General features: G+C 41.3%; 1 protein-coding gene and 1 long non-coding RNA gene across 2 annotated transcripts; one reads left to right on the forward strand and one right to left on the reverse strand.

Annotated features, from left to right (window-relative positions):
* Window positions 1-190: 190 nt before the first annotated feature.
* Ddx52 (DExD-box helicase 52) lies at window positions 191-21,607 on the reverse strand. The gene is made up of 15 exons (XM_034507794.2): window positions 21,458-21,607; window positions 20,371-20,569; window positions 17,188-17,321; window positions 15,508-15,693; window positions 13,501-13,644; window positions 12,629-12,740; window positions 11,170-11,242; window positions 10,144-10,347; window positions 9,094-9,184; window positions 7,454-7,576; window positions 7,211-7,361; window positions 6,636-6,711; window positions 5,313-5,384; window positions 3,052-3,138; window positions 191-632 (listed from the first exon to the last, which is right to left on the reverse strand). The coding sequence occupies exons 1-15, from the start codon at window positions 21,542-21,544 to the stop codon at window positions 575-577; spliced, it is 1,797 nt and encodes a 598-aa protein (XP_034363685.1). The 5' UTR covers window positions 21,545-21,607; the 3' UTR covers window positions 191-574.
* A 21-nt stretch (window positions 21,608-21,628) lies between these two features.
* On the forward strand, window positions 21,629-25,563 carry LOC143442720 (uncharacterized). The gene is made up of 4 exons (XR_013111131.1): window positions 21,629-21,865; window positions 22,299-22,404; window positions 23,043-23,129; window positions 25,426-25,563. It is a non-coding gene; the product is annotated as an uncharacterized LOC143442720 (long non-coding RNA).
* The last annotated feature ends 441 nt before the right edge of the window (window positions 25,564-26,004 follow it).

Genomic DNA, 26,004 nt, shown 5'->3' on the forward strand with positions numbered 1-26,004 from the left:
GATACATAAATTTCAACAGACTAAAGTTTCCAATGCCCTGGAACTTGGATAACCACAGATGGGGGAGTTCCTTATTGTGGCTTATACCACAAAGAGACACTGAAGGGAGCACTAGGCTTCTTCCTGTGGCTGGCCTGTGCTGCTGCTCTTGTTCTCATCCCACACACACCGCTCTCCATGCACACAAGTGTGAATGGTGCACTCAAGCTTAAGGTTTTATTTTAAAATTCTATTCCAGATGCCTCTCCATAGCATGCATCACACTTTCCTTCACACGTGAAGGGCAAAATCCTTAAAAGTTCACCACATTTGGGTGTTATTTTAGCTTCAGTTCTTGTTCTTCTTTAAGAAGTATCTCTCCGACTCAGGCAGAAATGTTCACGCATGCTATCTCCATTGTATAAATCCCACCTACCAAGTGAAGCTTGATGCGCCACTAGATCAGGACCATTCTGCTCTCTCATATTCTCGGTGATTTAAAATGTTTGGCAAAGACGGTTGTAAGTACTCCATGGGAATTCATGCCAGGCTTATAAATTACCCTGCAGGGATTGCCTTCTAAGGTGTTTATTATTTAACTTTTCTCTTTGAGAGTTTCTTTCTTCTTGCTGTTTTGGGCAGCAACCTTTTTCCTACAAAAAGGAAGACACGATGAATCAGAAATTCTATATAAATTCACTTCTATAACGAAGACTAAATAAATGTGCCAAAAGTTACTGTACAGCAAAGCATCTGAGGAACTGGGAACAAAGATATTTACTAGGTCTATGCCTAGCATAAAAATCACTGTCCATATGAAAACCATTATAACCAACTACACTACTACACAGCACAAAGGACAGAGTCTGGTCTTGACCCAGTGATTCTGTGGTAAGTGTTAGACACTGCTGTTAAGTGTTGTTTGTGCATGCATTTTCAAATGAAGACAATGAGGCAGAGTGGATAATACCTGATGGTCATGACATATTAGACAAGCAACTTGTCCAAGTCACCCAAGAAAGTTCCTATTAGAATCAGTTTTTAGGCTCCAAATCCAAACCCACCCCTCACCACATCAGGCTGGGTCTGTAGGGCCTGAAGGAAGGCCTCTAGACAATGAGGGATCGGGTTCCAGGTTTAATGTGGAAGCTGAGCTGAAGACATAAACTTATACACCCCAAAGCAACCTGTATCTGTAATGGAGAAGGAACATGAACTAGATCATGATGGATCTTGTTCTTATGTTTAGAAAGACAGTCTTTAAAATAGAAGTAAATGGAAAAAAAGTCTTAGGTGTGTGGCTGATACCACAAGACTTAACCAGCACTCCCAAGGCTTCTTGTAGATAAGTTTTAATAAGCCCAAAAAATGCTATAAACACAAAACATTTAAAATGTAATTATTCAAAAGTGTTTAATCTAAATAATAAAAATAAAAATAAAAATATTGCTGTATCCTATTAAAAGTCAACAATCTCCATGTTATGCTCCATCTGACTTTCAGGCTCCAGAAAAGCCTCCACCAGCTTCTACTCAGTGCCTGAGAGACGTGCACTTAGCTCTCCTAAGAAGACTGACAGGTGCCTAACACCCCTCATGATACTCCAGACAAACTACCTGCAACACAAAACCTTTACACACACACACACACACACACACACACACACACACCTCTACAATGTTATAAACTAAGTACCAATGGAACAAACTATTAAGCTTCCAAATCTTTATAAGTTTGTGGTGTAGAGACAAGCAACTTGCCCAAGCCACCCAAGAAGGTTCCTATTAGAATCAGTTTTTAGGCTCCCAATCCATATCCACCCCTTGCCACATCAGGCTCCACACTCAATCTGGAGAAAAGATCAAGACTCTGGGACACTCTGTACACTGCCAACACCTGGAGTGAACTTTATTTCCACAGCACTAAATGCTGTGCAAGCCTCCTGTTCTGCTTACAGCAGTGGCACATACAGTTTCAGATGATTGATCCTCTTGTTCTTTCTAAAGACCTATGTCTTACCTGTCTTTAGATACATCTACCTCCTTGAAACCTCCTATAACTGTACCTGCACCCAAGACCTTCCCCTTATGTAAATTCCTTTGTTTAAAGTCATCTAATGTTCTCATATGACCTGTCCTACATGCATTTCTCTATCCCACCAGCATCAAGTTTCTGTAGTGAACTGTGCTGGTCTATGGAACAGTTTACCTAATGGCTTGCTTTCCCACCTAATTTAAGGTAATGGAAAATAGAATTAGCTTATTTTCCTAGGATGCTAACAACACCCGTTGGGGACACGGACACGGGGGACACACAAACTGAAAGATTCTATTAGAGCACATGCTATTCTAGTACTGGGAAATTTGTGAAAAGTATCTCTTTTAATTAGGGTAATGGAACTCAAAGTATTCTGGCAAACCCCTACTAAAACACACAGCTTCCTAGCATTAATAGAGAAGACATACCTGTATGAATCCTACAAGACCTATGCTAAGTACTCCCCCCCCCCCAAAAAAAAACCCCCAAGCCAAGTAGTAACTTTTAAAGGATACAGTGAACCCCAGTGTGAGTCTAAGGTCATATGAAATCCTGCCCAGCAGACAAACACTTCAAGAAAGGTTTGATTAACATCTGTCAATGTTCCTAACTGCTGGCTCCAGCAGCGTGGCCTAATGCAGATGGTGCAGAGTGTGAGGTGCAATTCTAATTCACAGCAAATTTTCAAATATGGTGGGAAACCCAGATGATTAATATATAGATACAGAAAAATTTCAAAACTAAAATATGCAAATTCCCAAATCAAAGGTATTCTGAGATACATTTCTACCATATCCTATAATGGATTACCTACGTATTCATTTTACTTCTATAAATGCCTCTTTTTTTTTTTCCCCCGAGACAGGGTTTCTCTGTGTAGCCCTGGCTGTCCTGGCACTCACTCTGTAGACCAGGCTGGCCTCAAACTCAGAAATCCGCCTGCCTCTGCCTCCCAAGTGCTGGGTATAAATGCCTCTTAAGGAAAAACAATGCCTACTCTAATTACAGCGGTCTTCTTACCACACAGGTACTTACTGTTTAGCTTGCTCTAAGAAGTACTTTGGAGTTGTACTAATGCTCTCCCTTTTCAATGGCTTCTTAATCATTTTTTTCTTTTGTTTGCTGGAAGTTAAGAAGAGAGAGAAGAAATAAATTAAACACAAGTTCACTTAGAAGCTAAAGCTAGTTGAGGCTGTACTCGTTTCAATGGACCAGATCAGCTGACAGCACTTACAACTGTTTCATATGGACATAGGAAATCAACCTTTAAAATCACACTGGCTATGATTAAATACACTCTGAGAAAACCTCATGTTCTATGTCAATAAGCATTAAAGATTCTGACTCCAGACAATTAATTGTTATTAATAATTCTAAGCATATTTCACTCACTGAATAGTTAGTTTTTAAGAATCCATTTCAAAGCCGGGCAGTGGTGGCGCACACACCTTTAATCCCAGCACTTGGGAGGCAGAGGCAGGCGGATTTCTGAGTTCGAGGCCAGCCTGGTGTACAGAGTGAGTTCCAGGACAGCCAGGGTACACAGAGAAACCCTGTCTCAAAAAACAAAAAAAACAAAACAAAACAAGAAATCCATTTCAAAGATGAAAAAGCTGAGAAGGAACTAATATATTCTAAAGTAAAATGTTTCCTTAAAATGCTTTAAAGACACATCACTGTTGGGATTAGAGTATGCTGAAGAAGATAAAAATCTAGAGTGTATGAGAGTAATCTCTCAAAGACTCAACAGCACTCACAACAGATATAAGGTAGCTGCAACCTAAATGACAGACAGATGCCAGGTAAAATGTGGTAGGGGCTTTGAGGAAGGAAATTCTGACGAAAAGACATGGTGCAAAGTAAAGTCCATTACAAAAATACTGTATGATTCAACTTATATGAGGTACCCAGAAAGTAAAAACAAGAAACAGGAAACAGAATAGTGGTTCCCAGGACTAGGCAAAGGGGAAGACAAGATCTGCTGTTCAATGCACACAGAGGTGCAGTTCTCCAGGAGGAAGAGTCCTAGAGATGGGTGCTGCTGAGTACACAGGACTGTGAATGCAGGACATGTCACTCAGCCACACACAAGAAACTCAAGGCAAGAACAGAGTAAAGGAGCACACCCAGTCAATGCTGTTACAGAAGCCACACTACAGCTTTTCACTTGATGCAGGGTGACTCCTGCTCAGCAGAAACGACTCTGTCCTTTGGCCCTCCCAGCATGCAATATGTGACACAAAATTTTTCAGCACAGCTGTGCAGCAACAGGGAACCAGAGCTCCAAGGAAGTCACTCAACAATAAGAGTGACAGATAAATAATCCAGCAAGGTGTGGTGATCCATTGCAATCTCAGTAATTAGAACAGTCAAGGCACAAAGATGGCTGTGACTTTCAAGCCAACCTAAGTAAAGAGTGAGTCTGAAAAAAAACAAATGAAACCACATAAGCCCTGAAAGTCTACAGTACACATCTAAGATGTGTGGTAGATTAGACATGCTTAAATTCATTTTCTACCTCGCCCCCCCCCCCCCCCAAAGACATGATTTCTCTGTGTATTCTTGCCTGTCCTGGAACTCACTTTGTAGACCAGGCTGACTTCAAACTCAGAGACCCATCTCTCTCTGCCTCCTGTATGCTGGGACTATAGGCATGTGTCACCACTGCCTAGCCCATTTTCTACTTATAATACCTTCAGTTTACAATAAACTTAGATGATCTTAAACCCATTTGAACTCAAGAACCATTTGTATGTAAGATTAAAAGCATGGAGCTTCAGAAGGATGGCTCAGCAGTTAAGAGCACTGGCTGCTCTTCTAGAGGTCCTGAGTTCAATTCCCAACAACCACATAGTAGCTCACGACCATCTGTGATGGGATCCGATACCCTCTTCTGGTGTGTCTGAAGACAGTGACAGTGTACTCACATACATTAAAAAATGAAAAAAGGATTAAAAACAGGAAAAAGTTTGCCAGGCATAGTGGCACACATGCCTTTATAATCCCAGCATTAGGATCAGAGCCAGGCAAATGTCTGTGAATTTGAGGTCCGCCTGGTCTACACAGTGAGACCCTGTTTCAAAAACAAAACCCAAAACATGTAAAATTAAACAACGCACCATTCTGGGATGTGTGTGTGTGTGTGTGTGTGTGTGTGTGTGTGTGTGTGTGTATGTATGTATGTATATACTTAAACTACAAACTAAATAAAAGCAAGGAAGAAGAAACAAAATAAACAAAAAGCAAGAATGTATAAAGACCCAGAGAAAAGGCTCCGAGTTAGTTTAAATGCAAACCTTAGTAGTTTCTGGAAACCTTTTATGTATTCAGGCACAGGACAACCAGCCTGCTGGATAACATTGGCAACACTGAAAAAGAAACCCCAAAACAGGAACACATCTCATTAATGTACAAAATTAGTCATGTACAAAACCCTCTGTACAACACAAAGGAACTAAAACTACACAAGAATATTCCAGCAGTCTTCTCAGAGAGTACCAATTACTGTCAAATGAAACCATACTAACCATACTAGATTTCTGAGAGAAGCATTCACTGGACTGAAACCAATATATGGAGGAGTAATTTAGGTAGCTAAGTGAAGGTATCCTCAGTGAAGCTAGAGGTAAGCCTCAATTCATTAAGTGACCATTCTTACTAAGGGCCAGACTGCAAGATTTCTACATATAATAACTATTCATTCCTCACAATGACTTAATGTGGAAAACCCTACAAACCCCATCTCACAGAGAAACTAATGGTCATAGCTAACTGATGCTGGAGTCATCAGTCACATCCTTGTGGTTATTAAGCCCCTAGATCCATTAAGGCTCTTGCAACACACACCTACATATAGACATGTCAGAGTCTGCTTAAAGCAAGACAAAATGTGTGTGACAAAATGGAAGCTTTGAAGGCACATGTATAGAATGAATGTAGGTGCTGTCAGTTAGCCTTCAACCAAAAATTACTGTAGGCAGCCAAAATACAGAGAACCCTGCACCTTTATAGCTGAGATTGGTGGCACAAGCCTGTAATGCTAGCTCTTGGGAGACAGAGGCAGGCAGACTGTTTCAGGCCAGCCTAGGCTACATAGTGAAACCCTGTCTCCAAAATCAGAAATCTGCATAAAAATCTATAATGATGGACTAAATTAAGACCAGAGAGTCTAAAAGCATATGATATACACACTTCAAAGGGCTACAACTGACAAAAATAAAATGTGTCACTAAAATACTTTTTCCTCTACAGCAAGAGACTCTGGGACTAAATTTAAAACTCCATCTGGCCCCAAAATAACAGAACGGATGCACCATGGTAAAAGAGTGCACTGACTGGACTGAAAACCTCGAGAGACCTCAGTAACCCAAACCTTAGCAACAAACCACTAATATATTAGTAACAGAATTTGGGACACAGTCATTTGTAACTATCTACTAATAAATACACACAGAAAAATAATGAAGCAATTTTGTCAACTGCAACTAAAATACCAAGCTATGTTTCCTAATTTACAGGCTTCTTAAATTTGTGGATGGTGGAGTGGTAGGTGTGATGCTGGAATCAAACACACCAGACAAGAGCTCAACAAATGAGCTACATCCCAGCCCCTAATTTACCTTCTTAGTAATGGTTTATCATCTTCAGTGAAAAATGTAACAGCCTTTCCCCTATTCCCTGCTCTTCCAGTTCGACCTAGGAGAAACCAGACCATGAAAATGTTTGTTTGTTTGATGTTTAACTGGAAATAATTCTCAAGGTTCACATAAAGGACTTTGGTGTTTGGAGATGTCTTAGTGGGTAAATCACTTTTTGCACAAACAAGAGGATAGGAGTTCAAATTCCCAGAATCCATGTAAAAGCCAGAGTAGTCAGACATATGTCTGTAATCCGAGTCCCCAGGTTAAGGTGGAAGGTGGAAATGAGGGACTCCCTGAAAGCTCACAGGTCACTACCCTGCCATATACAATGAAGGGCAAGAAACTTGAGGACCAACACCTGATGTCTTCCTCCAACCCCCCACACCATCAGCATGCTTCACTCACATCATTAAATAAGAAAATGTAACCCCCTCGCCCAAAAAAAGGTCACTGGATTTTCACGGCACCAAAAGCCAGAGTGAGAATGCCTAACAGGAAGGGTGAGGCACTGAGAATGATAAGTAGGCAACAAGGGCATGAAAGCAAAGGCTCACCTATCCTATGGATGTATTCCACTGAGCTGGTGGGGAAATCATAATTGATGACCAGGTTTACGCCTTTAAAGTCAATTCCTCTTGCAAGTAAGGCTGTACAAATAAGAACCCAGATTTTTCCTGCTCTGAAGCTGTGGACTGTGTTATCTCGCTGGAGAAAGAAGACACATTCAATGCATCAGTACCAGTCGAGATGGCAAACGGGCAGTGTGCATAATGTTTGTCGCACAGTTGACTTTCTACCTGCTGCTGTGTTCTTTCTGCATGAATGACGTCCACATTAATGCCTTCATATATGAGCTCATGGAAAAGTTCTTTAGCCCTTTCAATGGACTGAACAAAAACAAGAACAGGTGGACTGAAACCCTAGGAGAAAAGTAAAAATCAGCACATATAACTTGTAAGAAAGAATACAATCAATATGTCTTCAGTTCACAAATAACCCATTCCATTTAGTGTATTGTCCTGGCACAATACACTATGTCACAATACACAATGTCAACCTGACATAAAACCAAAGTCATCTGGGAAGAGGGACTCTCAACTGAAGAAAGGCCTCCATACTGCAGGCAAGTCTGTAGTGTATTTTCTTAATGAATGATTGATGGGCAAACCCACTGTGGGTGGTGCCATCTCTAGGCAAGTGATTCCAGGTGCTATAAGGAAGTAGGTTGCACAAGCTACTGGAAAGCAAGGCATTAAGCAGCATCCCTCCACAGCCTCTCCATAAGTTCTTGCCTCTACGTGCTGCTCTGATGTCCCCGGTGATGGACTCTGATGTGGAACTGTGAGCTAAAATAAACTCTTCTTCCCCGAGTTGTGTTGTGTTGTTGTTGGTGGTGGTGTTTTTTTGTTTTTGTTTGTTTGTTTGTTTTTGTCACAGTGTTTTATCACAGCAATAGAACTTCTAGGACATACACTTCTACGGCCAGTGTCTCATTCTCCATCCACCCTCTACAAAGGGTTTTCATTGTCCTTGGATGGTATTTCTTATCTCACTAATTCCAATAAACTTGCATTCCTACAACAATGTATGCCCATGCTAAAACCACCAGCTCTTAGCCCCAGAACTGCTTACTCCAACTTTAAAATTTTCCTGTATCTTTAGTTCTAGTTGTCTCAATGTAAACAAATAAAAATCTCCTCCCCCAATGGAATCAAGAAACACCTGAGCATCAGCTGGGAGCTCACATCTGCTGTCATCTTTGAGACAGAAAATGGTCCAGCTCAAATCCCTAGGCTGCCCAGCTCAGAAGTCCATGTCCAGGCCCCAGGCATGTACAAACGCCTTTCTTGTCCATCTTCCAACCATCCTAACTGCTCTACCATTAAAGCAGCTGATATATTTGTGCTATCTCTAAGAATATATTTTTGCTTTCTTACCTGAACCCACATTTTTTTATGTATGTGAGTGTTCTGTTTACATGTATGTATGTGATCATGTATGTACCTGGTGCTCAAAGGGGTCAGTGATGGTGTCAGGTGCCCTGGAACTAGAGTCAGAGATGCTTGGGAGGCACCATGTGAGTGCTGGGACTTGAACCCAGGTTCTCTGCAAGAGCTGTAAGTGCCCTTAACCACTAAGCCAACTCTCCAGCCTTAAAGCTTTCTAACCAAGGCTTCTACTCTGTACTTATTTTAGGATAAAAAAACCAAAAGCAGACTGAAGCTGTCACTCATGCAGGTCATCTCTAATGAACCAGCAGAGATGAGGGAGTGAAGAACACATGGACAGGTAGATGTGGACTCAGGGCATCACCAGGGAGGTCCCAAAGCCTCACCATGCACTGGATCACAAAGATTGAATCAACACTAAATACAATGCTGGATGATGCTGAAACATGAGTGACCTTTACCAGAAGTCCAGAGTGACTCCAACATACCTTTTTAACAAGTTCTCTCATAGCCAGAAGTTTTCCAGTCTCAGATCCAACAAAGAGAAGTTCTTGTTCTACAGTTTCCACTGCAGAATTCCTGAGAAGAAAAATGTATCTTTTATGAATCGAGTTTTAGCTAGTCATGCTGGTGAGGACCTGCAATCCTAGCACCTGGGAGGGTGGCCCAGGGCTCTGTGAGTTTAAGTCCAGTCTGCTGGGACTAGATGTAGAAAAGCTTTGCTGTCTAAAAAGTAAAACAAGACAAACAAACAAACAAAGACCAAAACCAGCCAGGGATGGCACAAAACTCTGGTAAAGGCTCTTGCCGTGTAAATGGGTAGGCCTGAGACTAAATCAAGTCCCAAAAAGTGTCCTCTGCCCACCATGGGCACCCGTGTGACACAGCACCAACTTTCCCGTCTGTCCTTCCACACACGGTTCTGGGATTGACCTCAGCAGCAGGCTTGGTGGGACACACCCTAACTGCTGAGCCATCTTGCCAACCCATGCTTTTCCTTGGTCATTTTTTTTAAAACGGAGGTAGTGTATTTATTTAGCATAAAATGCTAATCTATCTCAAACCCTTTCCCAGTGCTGGAGAACAGAACACAGATATCCTGCTACCTAACTGTTCAATCAATCACTGAACTACGTCCCTGGTGCTTATCAAATTCACTTTTTGTACCAGAATCATTTCTCACGTGGCTAAGTAACAGCAGTAGAACCATGCAGTCCTATTTAACAATCAGAGAAACTAAGCATGGGTGGCTACTGAGCTTATGGCGTATTTTTTTTTGTGAATGAATGAATGAATGAATGGTGCTGGGATGAATAAATATGCAAACATGAGAATCTTCACTGTATAATTCTGAAAAATCCTTAATCTTGACTTTGAAAAGCACATTTCTATCAGTAAAACTTTTCATACTTGGTGTCACATTAAACGACTATCTCATTGAGACAAAACAAAACACAACACCAAATAAAACCAAAACAAAACCCCCAGTCCCCCAAGACAACAAGTGAGTGGGATAATGTGAAAGAACAGGTGTTTACCTTGCTCCAATGGATACAGAAACGACGTTGTCCAGGTTCAGCTTGCACCACTGCTCAACATCATATGCAAAAGTTGCGCTGAACATTGCTCTTCTGACCTTGGGGGATGTGCAGGCCAGGAAAATGGAAGCCAGCTGGTCTCTAAACCCAGTTTTGCCATCTTCAAACAGTTTGTCCGATTCATCTACTACCAGCCACTCAACACTAATGAATAGTAAAAAAAAAAAAAAAAAAAAAAAAATGGTTACAGAACTGGAAGATCCAGGACACTTCACTAAACTGTCAATATATATGGAAAAAAAAGTCCAACAATGATGCCACTTTATCAAAAGAGAAAAAAATGTACAAGAAAAATTACTACAAAAACATGACAAATGTAACTCAGTCACCTACTTTAAATCCTAAAAGACAAGCCAGTTACAAATAACAGAGGATTCCTTCAGGATCCCTTTGCTTTTGCTAAAAGATGTGAAAACATCTTGGGGAGCTATATACTGTTTATTCAAGTGTGTAATTTTCTTCCTGACAAGTTAACTCCCAGTTTTCTGCTAGATAATTCAAACAATTATTCTCAGCATAGCACTGGCATAAGCTGGCAGACAGCATGCACCAAAGGACAACAAGAAAAGCAACCGAGAACAAAGTAACTGTGTTGGAAGACACTGTTAACCCGACAGGATCCAAAATCACCAGAGACAAGCCTCTGGGCTTGTTTGTGAGGATTATCTAGACCAGGTTATTGAGGTTGGAAGACCCATGCTACAAACAGCACTACGGCTGGGATTCAGACTGAATAAAAAGGAGAAAGTCAGCTAAGAGTCAACAGTCACCACTGTCCTGCTTTCTAACTGTGGATGCAAGAAGTCTAGGCCTCACCCTCCTGCCCCAATGCCACAATGAACTATACGTCTTCAAAGACCAGCCCCTCCCTCCCTCCCTTCAATTTCTGTTTGTGAAATAATCAGTTACAGTAACAAGGAAACTAATAAAATAAGCAAGTGGATGAAAAACACAAGAATGTTGTACCTTGTTAGGTCTATCCCTGGTGGATCCTGCTTCAGCAAGTAGATCAGTCGATTTGGAGTAGTCACAAGGATATCTACAGGAAAAACAAGTGGGAGAAATTGCAAAAATAAGATGCATTCCTTACAGCACAGAACTAAGCCTTCAGAATTTCAGTTAATAACCTTAAGTAGGAAGGAAAGAGCTGTTAACACAAAAATCAAATTCTTGTTAGTATGTCATACACATTTTCCCCTCCACCACAACCTAACCTCTCCCTCCTGTATCTTTATCTCTATCTCTGCTCTCTGAGCAGTTTCCTCAACCTTTTTGTTTCCTGAGTCTGCGTCTTGCTGTGTAGTTCTGACTCCCTCAAACTCGTGGTCATCCTACCCCTGCCTGAGGGCCAGGTTAGTAAAGCCAAGGCCTGCTTTATAGACACTAGGCAAGAGCTGCACCACTTGACTATACTTGTAGCCATTTCAACTTCTAAAAGACAACACTTTATCATCCTAAGCCCAGGTTGGCCTTAAAACTTCTCTTATCCTCCTGCCTCAGTGGTTAGACTGCCGGTGTGTGCCAGCATGCTTGGCTTGAAAAGCCCTAAGTAAATTTTCAGAGGTTAAGTTAAAAGCAAATTCTCTGGTTCATTGAAGGGAAACAAGTAATCTAATTGTATCTGTCAAGGCATTCCCATGACAGGTTAGAAACCAAGGGCATGAGGTAGGATTCTAAACCCTAGCATTGCTGACACGGTAAGTCACCCAACTTTCTTCAAACAGCTGTCTTGGGCATTAAGGGGCTTAACAGTATTTCCAGCCTCCACCTACAATGGGCTACTGGTTCCCACCCCAGCTGCACTAACAAATGTCCCTGTGGTGACTGGTGGGGAGAATCATCCAGGACACAGGCACAGATCTTCTGGGTCAAAGAGGGAGGAAAGTCTATGTTCAGCTTCCTCAGAAATAACTAATCAAAGCAAGGCTCCATGGTGGCACATGGCTTTAATCTCAGCACTTGAGGCAGAAGCAAGGTGGATCTCTGAGTTCAAGGTCAGCCTGGTCTATAGAACAAATTCCTAGACAGCAGGGACTACACAGATAAAACCTGTCTCAATAAAATAAAATAGCTAATAAGGGGCTTAGATATGTGCCTACCATGCACAAAGATCTGGGTTTGATCCCTAGCACTACATAAACCGGGTGTGGTGGTGTACACCTGTGATCTCAGCATTTACGAAGCCTAAGCAAGGCGGGGTCACAAGTGCAAGGTCATTTTCAACTAAATAGCTTTGAAGCCAGTATGAATTACATGAAACCCTGACTTAAAAAAATTTTTTATACAAACACACATACACACACACACACACACACACACACACACACACACACACCCCTGACTTGCACTGTAACAATTTTTATATAGCACTTAGGACCTTTATTATTTCCAAATCCCTTATATACACTAAGCAGGAAGTTCTTACCAAACTTCTTAGATGATTTAGGTCCAAATTTCTTAGCTGCTATTGCAGCTTTGTGGATCATATGTATCCTGAATCCTGTACCCTCAGATATTTTAATTAATTCTCTGTGAATCTAAAACAAAGAGGTAAGAGAACCAACATTAAGACACTAGGCCCAGGCGCATAGCTTCTTTTATGCCTTTGGTGTCCCTATTACCAACTCACAAAGGAAACCTGCAGTGCTCTGCAGGATGGCCTGGAATGCTCAGAGACTCAAGATCCTAAGCCACTTCCATGAAATAAAAGCAAACTCTTGCCATCTGCTGCAGGTGTTTTATTTACACACCAGGACAGCAGAACTCATCAATGAGCTTTTACTGTCTCAGAAAACTGGGGTATTTTCTTTTCCTTTCTTTTTTTTCAGACAAGGTCTCATTCTGTAGCCCTGGCCAAAAGCTCACAGAGATTTTCTAGATCCCCTGTCTCTAGAGGGTTGGGACTACAGGCATATGCCACACACTCAGCTGTTTGAGACAGGCATGTATGTAACTAAAGCTGAAGATGACTCTGGAGTATCAATCCTCTTTCCTCCACCTCCCTATGCTGAGATTACAGGTGTGAGTCACCAAGTCCAGCAATCTTTCACTTTTCTAAATGAGTAAACAAATCTCAGCAATGAATATATCAACTGTACCCTCTCAATCTTTAAGACCTGGGAGTCTTTACCAAAGAAGCATAACTGTCAAATCACATTTTAGAAAATTGTAGACATTTTAAAAAGCAGCCCATATGCTATATTATACAGAGTACACTCTTTTGAGAGCTTTAACAACTCAGAAAGAAAGATATCAAAGCATACACAAATGCATTCTCTCAAAACTCTTAACTCATACCTGGCTGGCAAGTTCTCGGGTTGGAGATATAACCAGGGCTCTAAAGCCTTTATTTGTGGGTTGTTTCAGCTGCATTAAAATGGGAATGCTAAATGCCAACGTCTTCCCAGATCCAGTAGGAGCAGAAGCCAGAAGTTCTCGACCCTAACAACAGAGCACAGGAAGAACAGGACAAGTTCATCAAGTTTTCAGAGCCTGGTTAGACAACGTGAGCAGCCATGAAAACAACAAATAAAACTGAACGAAATAATCCCAACTGACACCCTACCACTTAAAACTGAGTGAATTAAAACTGTTTACACCCTACCCTACCCATACTGCAACTATGCATTTTTTTCTAACACCCTACCCTCAACACTGTTGCCCTAACAGTGTTAGTTACAGCACCGCCACTAATGTACATTTGAACTGTTAGGCACCACGGACAACTAAAACCCAGAGAGAATCAGAATTATTATTTCAAATTTTCTTTCCCAGTAAACTCTGTTACCAAAGCATGTAAGACAACTGACCTTCAACCCCGGTATCTGTACAGTTCAATCCCCTTGGGATGAATTTGTTAAATAACACAGTGAGTGAAGGTTGGAATTAAACAGTGGTGACAACTAGGTGACAAGAGTATAACAGTCGTTAAAGGGATCACTGTAATTTTTAAAGCCTTAAGCTGAAATAATGGTTGAAATAACCTGAGGAAAGTAAATGCAAATTCAATTAATGTGAGTTAATGAAATCACTCAAACATGTGAGTATATTCTCATTTCAGTACACAAAGCAAAGGAAAGAACTAATATAATGGAGTGAAAAGATGTCTTTCCTCTACCTTAATTTAAGGCCAAGTTGATTACTTTGTAAATGGGGAGAGGAAAAAAGAGAGAAAGGAGGGAGAAAAAGAGATGAGGAGAGAGAGAGAGGTGGGAGCTTTTCACTGCCCATTTGTTTATTTTTGTAGACAGGGTTTCTCTGTGTAACAGCCCTGGTTGCCCTGGAATTCACTGTGTAGACCAGGGTGGCCTCAAACTCAGAGATCTGCCTGCCTCTGCTTCTGGAGTGCTGGAAGTAAAGGTGTGTGCCACCACTACATGGTGGTATCATTGTTAGTTTTTAAAGTCCTCAGAAAAATTTAATTTCCAAACATTTCATCTAATTTACACTTCTATCAACAAGTGATTGAATAAGTACATTGTTAATATATTCATACAGCAGGATGCTATTTAGTAGCAGATGTGTTATAAGTTTCAAAAACATTAAGTGAAAGATTAATGACAATCCTACCTGAAATCCTAGAAGTAAAAAATAATATGGCAATCAGGACACTGTCCCGTTTTGGTTTTTTTCTGGGTAAGGTAGGATAAGAAATGAATGAATGGGGCATAACAGAATTTTCTGAGGTGTACAGAAATGTACAGCTCTACTGGAGAACAGTTATATTATGTGGGTTACATATTGTTCAGACTAAACTGTGCTTAAGGTCCGTGAGCTTTATCATATGTGAAGGATATGTCGATAATAAAGAGGGGCAGTGGGGAGACCATGTTAGATTATGCGTAAGAACTTTAAAAAGCCTTTTTGTATTTCTGATACAGCTTCTGGGCATTACAAACTCAACTAAGAAAGAAAAGACAAAACACAGTCTCCATGCTCAGAGGGTTTAAATGATTTATGAAAAATACCCAAGTGTCAGGCACAGTACAGCACACACCCAAAGTGCCAGCACCCGAGAGGCTAAGGCAGTAGGATCATGGATACACACACACAGTCTCTCTCTCTCTCTCTCTCTCTCTCTCTCTCTCGAGAGAGAGAGAGAGAGAGAGAGAGAGAGAAAGAACTGATAAAGGAAATGATGGCATCTACTTGTAATGATCAGGTTTTATGGGGGTACAAACACTTGAGACAGACCTTCAAATGAAAGACTTAATAGGGGACTAAAGGTGGAAAGGATTTCAAGGGGTCAGGAAAAGAATGAAGACACAGGAGAATGTTACAGGCATCCTAGATTTTCACACTCACATGCAACATAACAGGAATGGCTTGCATCTGAATTGGCGTGGGCACTTGGAAGCCTGCGTCTAGAATATTCTGGAGCAATCGAGAACTGATTTTATATTCTTGGTCAAGTTGTTGAAATGTAGCAATTGGGTCAGGAAGATCAGTTCCCTGGACATGTATCTTGTGTTTGTTCCGAAAGAAGTTGATCTATAAATTGAGACAAAGGAGTCAACATGTATATGTATACGGACAAACAATAATAACAACAACAATCTCAGATGCTTTCCAACAGCAGTAACAGTAACATAACAGTAACATAAGCTACAGCCACACAGGAAGCTTTCTGCTTAAATCCAAGCCCCCAGTTAACACAGACACTGAGAACATTTCATGGTATCCACAGTCAGAAACCCCTCACAAATGATGGGACCCATCTGTGTGTACTGTAATGTGTTTCTGTCACACTTCTTATATAACTTTATAGAAACCTCTAGAAGGCAAGCTCTGAAATTATGTTTTCAGTATGGTTCTTAGCATACAAATGCCAGTGCTTTTTAATACTTTAAAAACAAAAACAAGCCCCACAGACAGCCACATTTTGGTGTCTGGGTCACTGAAGCACAGCACTGCAGTCTCCACCATCCAAGTGGCAAGGGTACAGGGAGGAAAAGATTCATACCCTTTCATGTCCTATAGCCTTATCACAAACTGCCTTCCTTAAGAACTTTATCCCTCTATAGGTAGAGTGGCTTGCGGGGTAGAGGCAGGAGAATCAAGAGATCCATGTGGGCCACAACAAAAAGAATTCTAACCCTCTAATCCCTTCCAGAAAAAAAAAAAAAAAATGCTTTTAAACCATAAGTTCAACACTGAAGAGAAAGGGTGCCAAATTTTAGGCTTATCAAAAGGAGTTAAGAAATTATTAAAAAATAATTATTAAAAAATAATTTATGTATGAGTGCTTTGCCTGTATGTATGTATAAATGTATTAGCATCATGTCATGTGTGTGCCTGATGACTGCAGAGATGCCCTGCAGAGGTCAGACAGGGCATCAGATCCCCTGGAACTGGAGTTGCAGATGGTTATGAGCTGCCTTATGGGTGCTGGGAACTGAACCTGGGTTCCCTACAAGAGTAGCCAGTATTCTTAACCCCTGAGCAATCTTACCAGCCCAAGAAACCTGAAATTTTTATTCTAGGCACACTACTACTCTTGAAACTTGAGGAGCTCAAGAACTCTTTGTTTGTTTTTCTTTTCTTTTTTTTTTTTTTTTTTTTTTTTGGTTTTTTTTTGTTTGTTTGTTTTTGTTTTTGTTTTTTTCAAGACAGGGTTTCTCTGTGTAGTCCTGGCTGTCCTGGAGCTCACTCTGTAGACCAGGCTGGCCTCCAACTCAGAAATCCGCCTGCCTCTGCCTCCCAAGTGCTGGGATTAAAGGCGTGCACCACCACTGCCTGGCTGCTCAAGAACTCTTATATACACACACTACACATCTATAAACAAGTGGAACTAAACTCTATCCGACCTTTCTATAACTGTAACCAAGCACTCCAGCACTGCACAGGAGGCTTCTGCAGTCTTCATTAAAGTAAAACCTGAACAAATGTAATTAGTTTTCCATCTTAACAAAATAAATTAAAAAGCAGGAAGTCCAGTAAAAACTCTATATATATACTTTTGGGAGGTGAAGGTATTTTTCAAACCTTTTCCTTTCTGAGATGTTCCAACTTTCCTGAAGTTAATTTCTTCTCTCCGTTGGCTTTTTTATCTTGAAGTTTTGCTTCTACACAGGATGTCCACTGTATAGTACTGTCAAAGTCTTCTTGAACAGGAACGTCTACATTTTAAAAATCAAAGGTATCAAGCACAACTGTTAGGTGTGCCTAACTGGCTACCTAAACCATACTAAACTAGAAAAGGCATTAGCAGGGCCCATGGGGAACAGAAGTAAGTGTATTTAGGCCAGGAACAGGCGAGCTGTAATGTGGTGCAGTCAAGGCACCGAGGCTCGTTCTCTTCCTTTTGTTGGCTGTGTCAGTTGTGAACATCAAGACAAACTGTACGTGTCAAACAGGAGATGGACTAAGAAGTCCACAAGCTACAGGGCAGCCAGCTTGTTCATCAAACATCGAGCTAGAAGCTACTGTGATAGAGAAAGATTTCATGTGCACTAGCCATGAAATGACCATGCTTAGGGCTGTCCATATCATAGAGACAGCAGTTTTTCCTGTATCTGTAAACACTGGCTTAATTAAAAGCAGACCCGACTGTCTTAGTGACCAGATTAGATTAATGTTTTATATGGTAGAACAAATATGTGAGAACAATCTAAGAAAAATTCTATGGGTAGTGAGCAAAGAACTTCAATGAATATTTTATGTTTTTTACAGAGTCTAGCCTGGTCTTGAACTACAGGTCTTCCTGCCTCTACCTCCAAAGTGATGTGATTGTAGGCAAGGGTTGCTATGCCTGGGTTTATGATTGATTTTTTAAAATATGTATGGGTGTTTTGTCTGTATGGAGTGTTTATGCTAGGTAGCTAAGGAAAGCAAAAGAAGGAATCCATACCCTGGAACTGGCGTTATAGGCATTGTAAAGTGCCATGTGGGTGCTGGGAACAGCTGCCAGGGCTTTTAACTGCTAAGCTATCTCTCTGGCTCCTCTGTAGCATTATTAAAACATAATTTTTAATTTTACTCAGACATAACTGACCTGCAATGAAACTGCATATATTTTAAAGTATATATTGGGATTGGCTGTAACTCAGCAATGCAGTGCTTATTTGGCTTGTATGTGGTCCTAGGTAGTCCCCAGCATACTATATGCGAATGGTAATATGCCTTGGCAGTCTATCCGATGTTCTGCTTTCTGTTGTTAATATAAGGCCACAACAAGTAAAGGCATGGGAATACAAGAACCAACTAATCAAACAGCAGAATCCACTGACATGAGAACACAAGGAGTTATAAGCCAGACAGTGGTAGCACTCGCCTTTAATCCCAGCGCTTGGGAGGCAGAGGCAGGTGGGTTTCTTTGAGTTTGAAGCCAGCCTGGTCTAAGGACGATCTCAAATTTCAGACCTACTATAGGCTATACCACTGAAAAGCAACACAAAGCCATGGAAAAAGAATTTAATCTCCTGATCCTTCTTTTATCTTATTTATTAATTAAGACAGGTTTTTACGGTGGTGGCACAAGCCTTTAATCCCAGCACATGGGAGGCAGAGGCAGAGGCAGGAGGATTTCTGAGTTCAAGGCCAGCCTGGTCTACAGAGTGAGTTCAAGGACAGCCAGGGCTACACAGAGAAACCCTGTCTCAAAAAAACAAAACAAAACAAAACAAAACACCCAAAACAAAACAAAAAAAACCCCAAAACAAACAAACAAACAAACAAACAAACAACCCACTAGGATTAAAAGCATGTGCCACCATATCCATACCATTCACTTTTCCCTCTGTCTGTATCTCTGTTTCTGTCTCTCTTTTTGTTTCTTTGGGACAGGTTTCTCTGTGCAGCCCTGGCTGTCCTGGAACTCACTCTGTAGATGAGGCTTCCTCAAAACTCACAGAGATCCGCCTACCTCTGCCTTCTGAGTGCTAGGATCAAAAAGGTGTGTGTCACCACCCAGCTCCATTTATTCTTTATAACAAATAAACCAGCAGGACTGAAGATTTCAATGTTACAAAATCAAATGACAAGTAGGAAAACGTGCTCATTTCCATAATATCTGAAGCTTACTAAACTAAGAAGAAATGGATGAATAACCTAGTACAAAAGGAATATAAAATATAAAGAGATTAATTTGCAGGGAAAGAAAACTCCTTATATTTCCAGTAGGTATCATAGGGAAGAATTATTTGAGAGAAAGTTGTGGAGCGAGAGAGAGCCAGACAGAGACAGAGACAGAGACGACACACAGAGACATCTCCTGTAGGCAGCTTGTGGAGGAGAATCACTTGAGCCTAGCAGTCTAAGGTAAACCTGGTTAACACATACAGCAGAACTAATAAACCCCAATCACCACTAATCCACAATCATAACATATCTAATTAAAAATAAATATATATATGTATCATACATAGGTCTACAGCCTACATACATTTATTACTGAATGGCTATAGTAGACATCTATTGATTTCTGATTGTCCAGCATCTGAATCCTGTCTCTAAATTTGTGGCACTTCTATTTTTAATATGGGCAAATGTTTCACCAAGTTCCTTGAAGCTAGGGAAAGAAAAGACTTTTACAATGTAATAGCAGAAATATGGAAGCATAATAAATGTCCTTGACACAGGCACCAGTCAAACCAGATATATACTTGTCCCGTGAAGTATACAGTGTATGACAAAGAATAAGACACTCTTTCTGAGTTTCTGAGTGATACAATGTTTCTGGTAGATTATACTATAATATCTAAATCTACTTGCCAACTCTGCAATTCTATGTATCTGTTGGACAGATAAGGTCATACAAACACACAAAGTACACTGACATTTATGTAACACTACAACAGAAAAAGCATTGAAAAAACTAAATGTCAATCATAGATGAACTCCCTAGCCTCCAATCCCAGGGAGATTGGGAATCCTTGTTTCAAATAAAAGACCCAGTACAGACAAAGGTGTGGGAAGTCATTCTGTGGTATCTAGTCTAAGGAAGTGATGCATACCTTTTAACAGAGTGTCTCCACTTTGGGATTATTATTCTCCAGAAATAGCAACACCTGTCCAAAGGCTAAGCATGACTATTATTATAGTAGCAATTAACAGTACCTTGGAATAATCCAAATGGCATCAACAAAGGAATGGGTATGTATTGTCTGATTTACCAAATTGCTCTGTTTTGGAACTGGGGGAAAAAATAAGCAGAAGGCCAACACTAACCTGAAATCATCTTCTTTCTCTTTTTCTTCTTGGGCTCTTTACTCCTCTCCAACAGGACCCCTTCTGTTTTCTCCTCATTTTGGAGCTCCTGGTGTATTTGTAAAGCTCCATACTTATCTGAGACAGACTTCTTGTTTCCGAAGAAGTCTAGTTCCTTCAGGACCTCCGAAGAATCGGAATCAAATTTTCTTTTTCCTACCTAAAACCCCAAAAGTTTGAAGTGAAATTTACTGCCATTAAACTGTCTCCATTTAACCATGACTAGCTGTATGGAAGACACAGGTTCAGTAACTCACCTTTTTAACCTTTTCACACAACAATCTGTTGAGCTAAGTTGTGTGTTTCCGCAAATGGAATTGAAACAAACAAAAACCCTCTCTATTCTCCTACCAGTAACAACGACAGCAATGAATACATTTCATTTACTACATGTCAAGGATGTTTATTAAATATAAAATTACTTCATCCTCACACCAACCCTACAAGGTAAATAGCAGTGAGACAGAAGAGAAAAAAAAAAAATCCAGGCATCAGCAAGTAACTTAGCGAAGACCTCAGAAGTATTCACTAGCAGACGCAGCATTTGGTTCCAGAAAGCCCTGCTCCAGGGTTCAAATGTAACTACAGCACGGCGGTCAGGATGAAATACAGACATCACCCTCCACAAAGGCTGTTCTTTTACAGCAAGGTTATGTTTTAAATGTTTCACAAGTGAACCTCCTTTCTTGCTCGGTGATGAAAAACGAAAAAAAACCACTACAGTACAGCTATCTGCACAGTCAAACCTGGGTAGGCTATGGTGAAAGAGTGCTTTCTAAGAAGCCGCCTCAGAGAGGATTCCAACTTTATGAGTAAAGTAAGAAGCCTCAGGAAACAAGTGTCCGTGCCAGGCTCAACTTAGTCTACCAGGGCTCAGTAGTTTGGGGTAAATCTTAGGTTAAGCTGAATCCCAAAGGAGGGAAATGCTCGGGGGTGATCGGAGCCGGGCATTGGGGGAACCAGCGTGCCCGCTGCCCGGCTGGCAGCGGTCTCATTCTCTGGATTCCGCCCCTTTTCGGTCACTCGGCTCCCCGCGTACAGAAAGTACCTGGAATCGAGTAGCGTCTGCTGAGAACCGCTTCACGTCGAACTTGGCGCCGGCTCCAAGCCGGCGAAACAGGTCGTAGGAATCCATCTTTACCCAGAAGGCCCCGCGGCCTCACAGCGCCTGCGTTTACGACTTTCTTTCTGCGACTGCTTCCGCATAGGTCGTAGGCGGAAGTAGCTCCAGGAGGCGGAGCTTGGCTGTGACAGCGTGGAAGACCTTTGAATTGGGAATTCGATCACAAAATAGACCCATGTTGTATGAGGGCGTGTTCTAGACTTTTAGTGATAGTTTGATGAGCAGCACGCCCAAGATACTGCACTTTAGGTTACAGTTTAGCGAGGACAGAGATACTATTAACCAGTTACTGCGACTGAGGAAAATGGAAAGTGCTGTGGAGTAAATTAAAAGGTGTGATGGGCAGAAAAGGAGTAGAAGCTACTTTAGTTATATTGGGCAAGTTCAATCAAATGTTTGAACTGAGAAGGAGCCACTTTCCCAAGACATGGGAACAGCATTCCAGACAAGAGGAAACTCCTCTGAAGAAGGGAACGGGTCTGAAACCTTGTTAGAACAGAAGCCAGGATCTGAGTTGCTCTCCAGTGCCACAGAAAGAAGGAAAGAGGGGGGAAAAGAGGAAGGAGGGAGGAATAGAGGAAGAAATAAAGAAAGGAAAAAAAAAAAAAGTCGGAGTGGCTGGAGCTAAGATTACAGGAGCAAACAGACCAGATCTCAAAACTATAACAAGGGCATGATGAAGTATTTGGATTTTAATGTAAACGTGATACAAAACCAAAATTCATGGAAGGGGCAACTATCTTAGTTTATCCCGTTTGATTTTTAGATTCATTCTCGTTGTGTTTGAACTACTCAACTTTTAAAATTTTGTTTTACCTTTCTTCTGGAATGTAAGTCCACAAACATGAAGATCTATTTTTTGCTTTACCATTGTATCCTTCATTCTGTTTGCTTTCCATAAATGCTTGATGTATGGATTCGTGAAAGTGTCACACATGATTGTTTGGATCTATTTGGAGAAGGGACATAGAACAGATAAGAGTGGAAATGGAGACTAAAGTAGAAATGATGTTGCCTTTGTCTGGGTTGATAGCTATGCAAATGTGGATGGATTTAGAGTATAATTTGGAGATAGAGATTAATATATCTAATGGCGTTTGTGTGGGATGAAGAAATGGACCCAAAGATAACTAACTAAATACAATGGTTTGGGCTAGGTTGATGGCATGTCATTTACTTAACTAAGAATAAATGAAGAGCAGTCTTTTGGTGTGAATGAGACATAGAACATGAAATTGTTATGTTAGTAGACATGTAGGTCTCTAGTTGATTAAGTGAAGACATCCAATTAGGTTCTTGGACCCAAGAGTCTGAAGCTCAGAACTGAAAGCTGGAGAAACAAAACTGGTATAAATAATACAATGTCTTATGTCTATATCATTTGTATAGATCTATGATATAGAGAAGAGAGGGGAAAAGTCAGTTCTTGTGAGACTTTCATACTCAAGTGAGCAGATATGGAATGAGCATAAGACGGAATGGAAACTTTTTCCCTGATTCCTTCTTACAGCTTACAGTGGGGATGTCTTACTCTTTTGAGTATATTTACTCCCCCTAAAAAAGAGGATTTTGAGGAGACTGGAAGATAGCTTGACAGGTAAAGACACCAACTCTGTAAACTTGATGATCCGACTTTGATCCTGAGAACCTATGCAAACAAAACAAAACAAACAAAACAGATAAGGCTGTGAAGAAGTTTGTAGCACTTAGCTTAGCATCGAATCTCCTGGAACTGGGGTTATAAGTGTTTTTAGCTACTATGTGAATCCTGGGAACCGAAACCAGGTCCTTCATAAGACCAGTAAGTGCTCTTAACCACTGAGCCATCCTTCCAGCCCCTACATTTATTTACTTTTTTCAGACAAGGTCTCTTACTGAACCTGAAGTTTCCCCAATTGGCAGACTTATTAGCCAATGAGCTCCAGGAATCCAACTGTACTCTAAGCTACCTCCCATACCCCTGGTGCTAGGGTTATGGGCACATGGCACCTTGCTTTGTATATGGGTTCCCTGGTTCTGAACAAAAGTCCTCATGCTTCTGTGGCTAGTAACTTATCAAATGAGCCATCTCCACAGCTCTGTAAATCTTACTGAGCTAATGAAATGGGACAAACTATAGAAAGATCTCTATGATTTTAGTAGTGGACCTATTTCTTTAGCTGGCGCTTTGCATTAATAGATTCTGGCAGACTGAATGAATGAAGTCAAATGGGAGCCAACTTAAACCATTGCTTGCCTTGACAATGTCCAGCTGACTCATTAAGAGAGCATTTCCTCTTGGGGGGAAAAAAAAACAAAACAAGCCTATTTCAAAGTATCGTCAATAAAAGTGGAAAGGAAATTGAATCATGGTTCTGTATAACTGGAATTTCTCCAAAAACTAGTATGGTGTGATTGTTGGACACACATGGCTTCTCAACTGTAGCCAGTGAGAACACAAAGTCTGCAACACCAAGGTGGCAGCTGCTTGGAACAGCTTGTTGTTATGAACAGAATGACCGCTCCATAGCCCGAAGGGGTGTCTTGGAATATTTTTTTTCTTATACTCCCTGCTTATTATCCAACAAACTCCAGTGAGAGCATTGTTTTTACAGTGTCCACCATAGACCACGACCTAGGTGTGCAGGGATTACTTAGCCTATCTTTGTTCTCAAGGAGTAGAGCCTGCTAGGGTGTAGAGCTCAGACAGAGTAGGAGATGCTCTAGGAACATTGGTAGAAGATATAGGGAGGGAAGGAGTTGTCCTTGGGGGCTTGGAGGTGATGGAATGGGCATTGTAGAACATTAGGATGGGTTTTGTAGAAAAGATGAACTCGGAACAGCAGGCTAGGGATGCAGTTCAGTTAGAAGATGCTTGCTTAGGATTCACAAAGCCCTAGCTTTAGTCCCCCTTACTAGGCATAGTGGCACATGCTCTAATCCTGGCACAGAGGCAAAGAGTCAGAAGTCCAAGGTTATCCAGTTGGTGCGGTGGTTAAGCATGCAAAGGCACTTGCTGCCAAGCCTGATGATCTCAGTTCATTCCTGAGGACCCAAAATGTGGAAGAAGAGAACAGATTCCCACAAGCTGTCCTCTGACCTCCACAAGAATGCTGTGGCGTGTGCACATTCATAATAAATAATTTTTTAAAAAATAAATTCTAGGTCGCCCTTTAGTACATAGCCAGTTGAAGGCTAGCCTGGAAACTGTATGAGATGCTGTCTCAAAAAAATTATTTTTCTCCAATAGGTGTTGTGGGCAAAGGGATTGATTGGTTGGTTGGTTGGTTGGTTGAAACAGGATTTCTCTATGTAGTCCTGGCCGTTCTGAAACTCACTTTGTATACTAGGTTGACCTCAAACTCACAGAGATCCAACCGCCTCCGCCTCCTAAGTGCTGGGATTAAAGGCATGTGCCATCACTGTCCAGTGGGTAAAGGTGTTTAAATAAAGCAAACAGCCGCAGTGAGTGTGCAGAGTAATAGAAATGGGCAGGTGTGTTTAAAGGTCTACTCATGGTTCCAGAAAGCTGGAAGCAGGTTTGCAACAAGACTTGGAACTGAATCGGGAGGTGGGTACTTCCTAGTGAAGAGCCTTATGCACACTTGGAGGTACTGAGGGTGTTCAGGGATGTTAAGCCAATGATAGAAACACTTGAAAATTTTAAGATCGCAGCAATGCAAGGGAGGCAAGTATAGAGTCAGTGAAATTGAAAACGGTCCTCAGGGAAAGGAGCAGGTCCAAAGCGTATTAAGTACTGAGCATGGTAGCTCGTGCCTGTAATCCTGGCACTCGGGATGCTAAGGCAGGAGGGTTGTTGCAAGTTCAAGGTTGACTTAAGCTACAGAGTGAGGCCACAGCACTCACACCAGGCACAACTTCAGTGCCAATCTTTGTCTTCTGCTTTGTTTGAGACATGGTCAGTTTGCTGGCCTGGGAGCTTCTCCTGTCTTCACCTCTGACCTCACCAGAGATGCACTGAGATTGAAGAGCCCGGCTACCACACCAGGCTTTACATGGGTTCTGGGGATTTCAGTGAAGGTCCTCATGCTTGTGTGGTAAGCACTTTACTGACTATGGAACCTCCCCAGTCCTGAGTGGAGTTTCTAAGGGTTATTTAGAGAAAGGAATTGTTATGTATCTCTAAGGAAAATAGAGACTCCAGAACTGTATCTTCAAGAGCCTCAATTAAAATCTAGTTTATGTAGAGGACAGTGGGCTATAAATAACAAACCCAGCAATGGTCTGCTTGGTGAGACCACTCCTTTGAAGCTAAGGTCTTGATTCCAAATTCTCAAGATACACCAATACTTCAGAATTCAGATAAAATGTTTACTTTTTCTAGTTTCTTCATCCATGTTCTCTCTCTCTCTCTCTCTCTCTCTCTCTCTCTCCCTCTCATCTCTCTCCATTTCCCTCTTCCTCCCTCTCCCCCCCCCCAACCCCCCCCCAAGAGTCAACAACGCATTCTGCAGGCTTTCAGGTAAAGAAGA

The sequence above is a fragment of the Arvicanthis niloticus genome, chromosome 6 (genome assembly GCF_011762505.2).
Source record: "Arvicanthis niloticus isolate mArvNil1 chromosome 6, mArvNil1.pat.X, whole genome shotgun sequence".
Taxonomy (NCBI): Eukaryota; Metazoa; Chordata; class Mammalia; order Rodentia; family Muridae; genus Arvicanthis; species Arvicanthis niloticus.

What these genes read in the sequence shown, in the direction of transcription:
- Ddx52 (XM_034507794.2), bottom strand. Translation starts at nt 21,544, where the DNA reads ATGGATTCCTACGACCTGTTTCGCCGGCTTGGAGCCGGCGCCAAGTTC. An exon ending in CAGACGCTACTCGATTCCAG is followed by an intron (nt 20,570 to 21,457) that starts GTACTTTCTGTA and finishes TTGGGGTTTTAG; the next exon opens with GTAGGAAAAAGAAAATTTGA. An exon ending in CCATTCCTGTTATGTTGCAT is followed by an intron (nt 13,645 to 15,507) that starts GTGAGTGTGAAA and finishes CTCTGTTGTTAG; the next exon opens with GGTCGAGAACTTCTGGCTTC.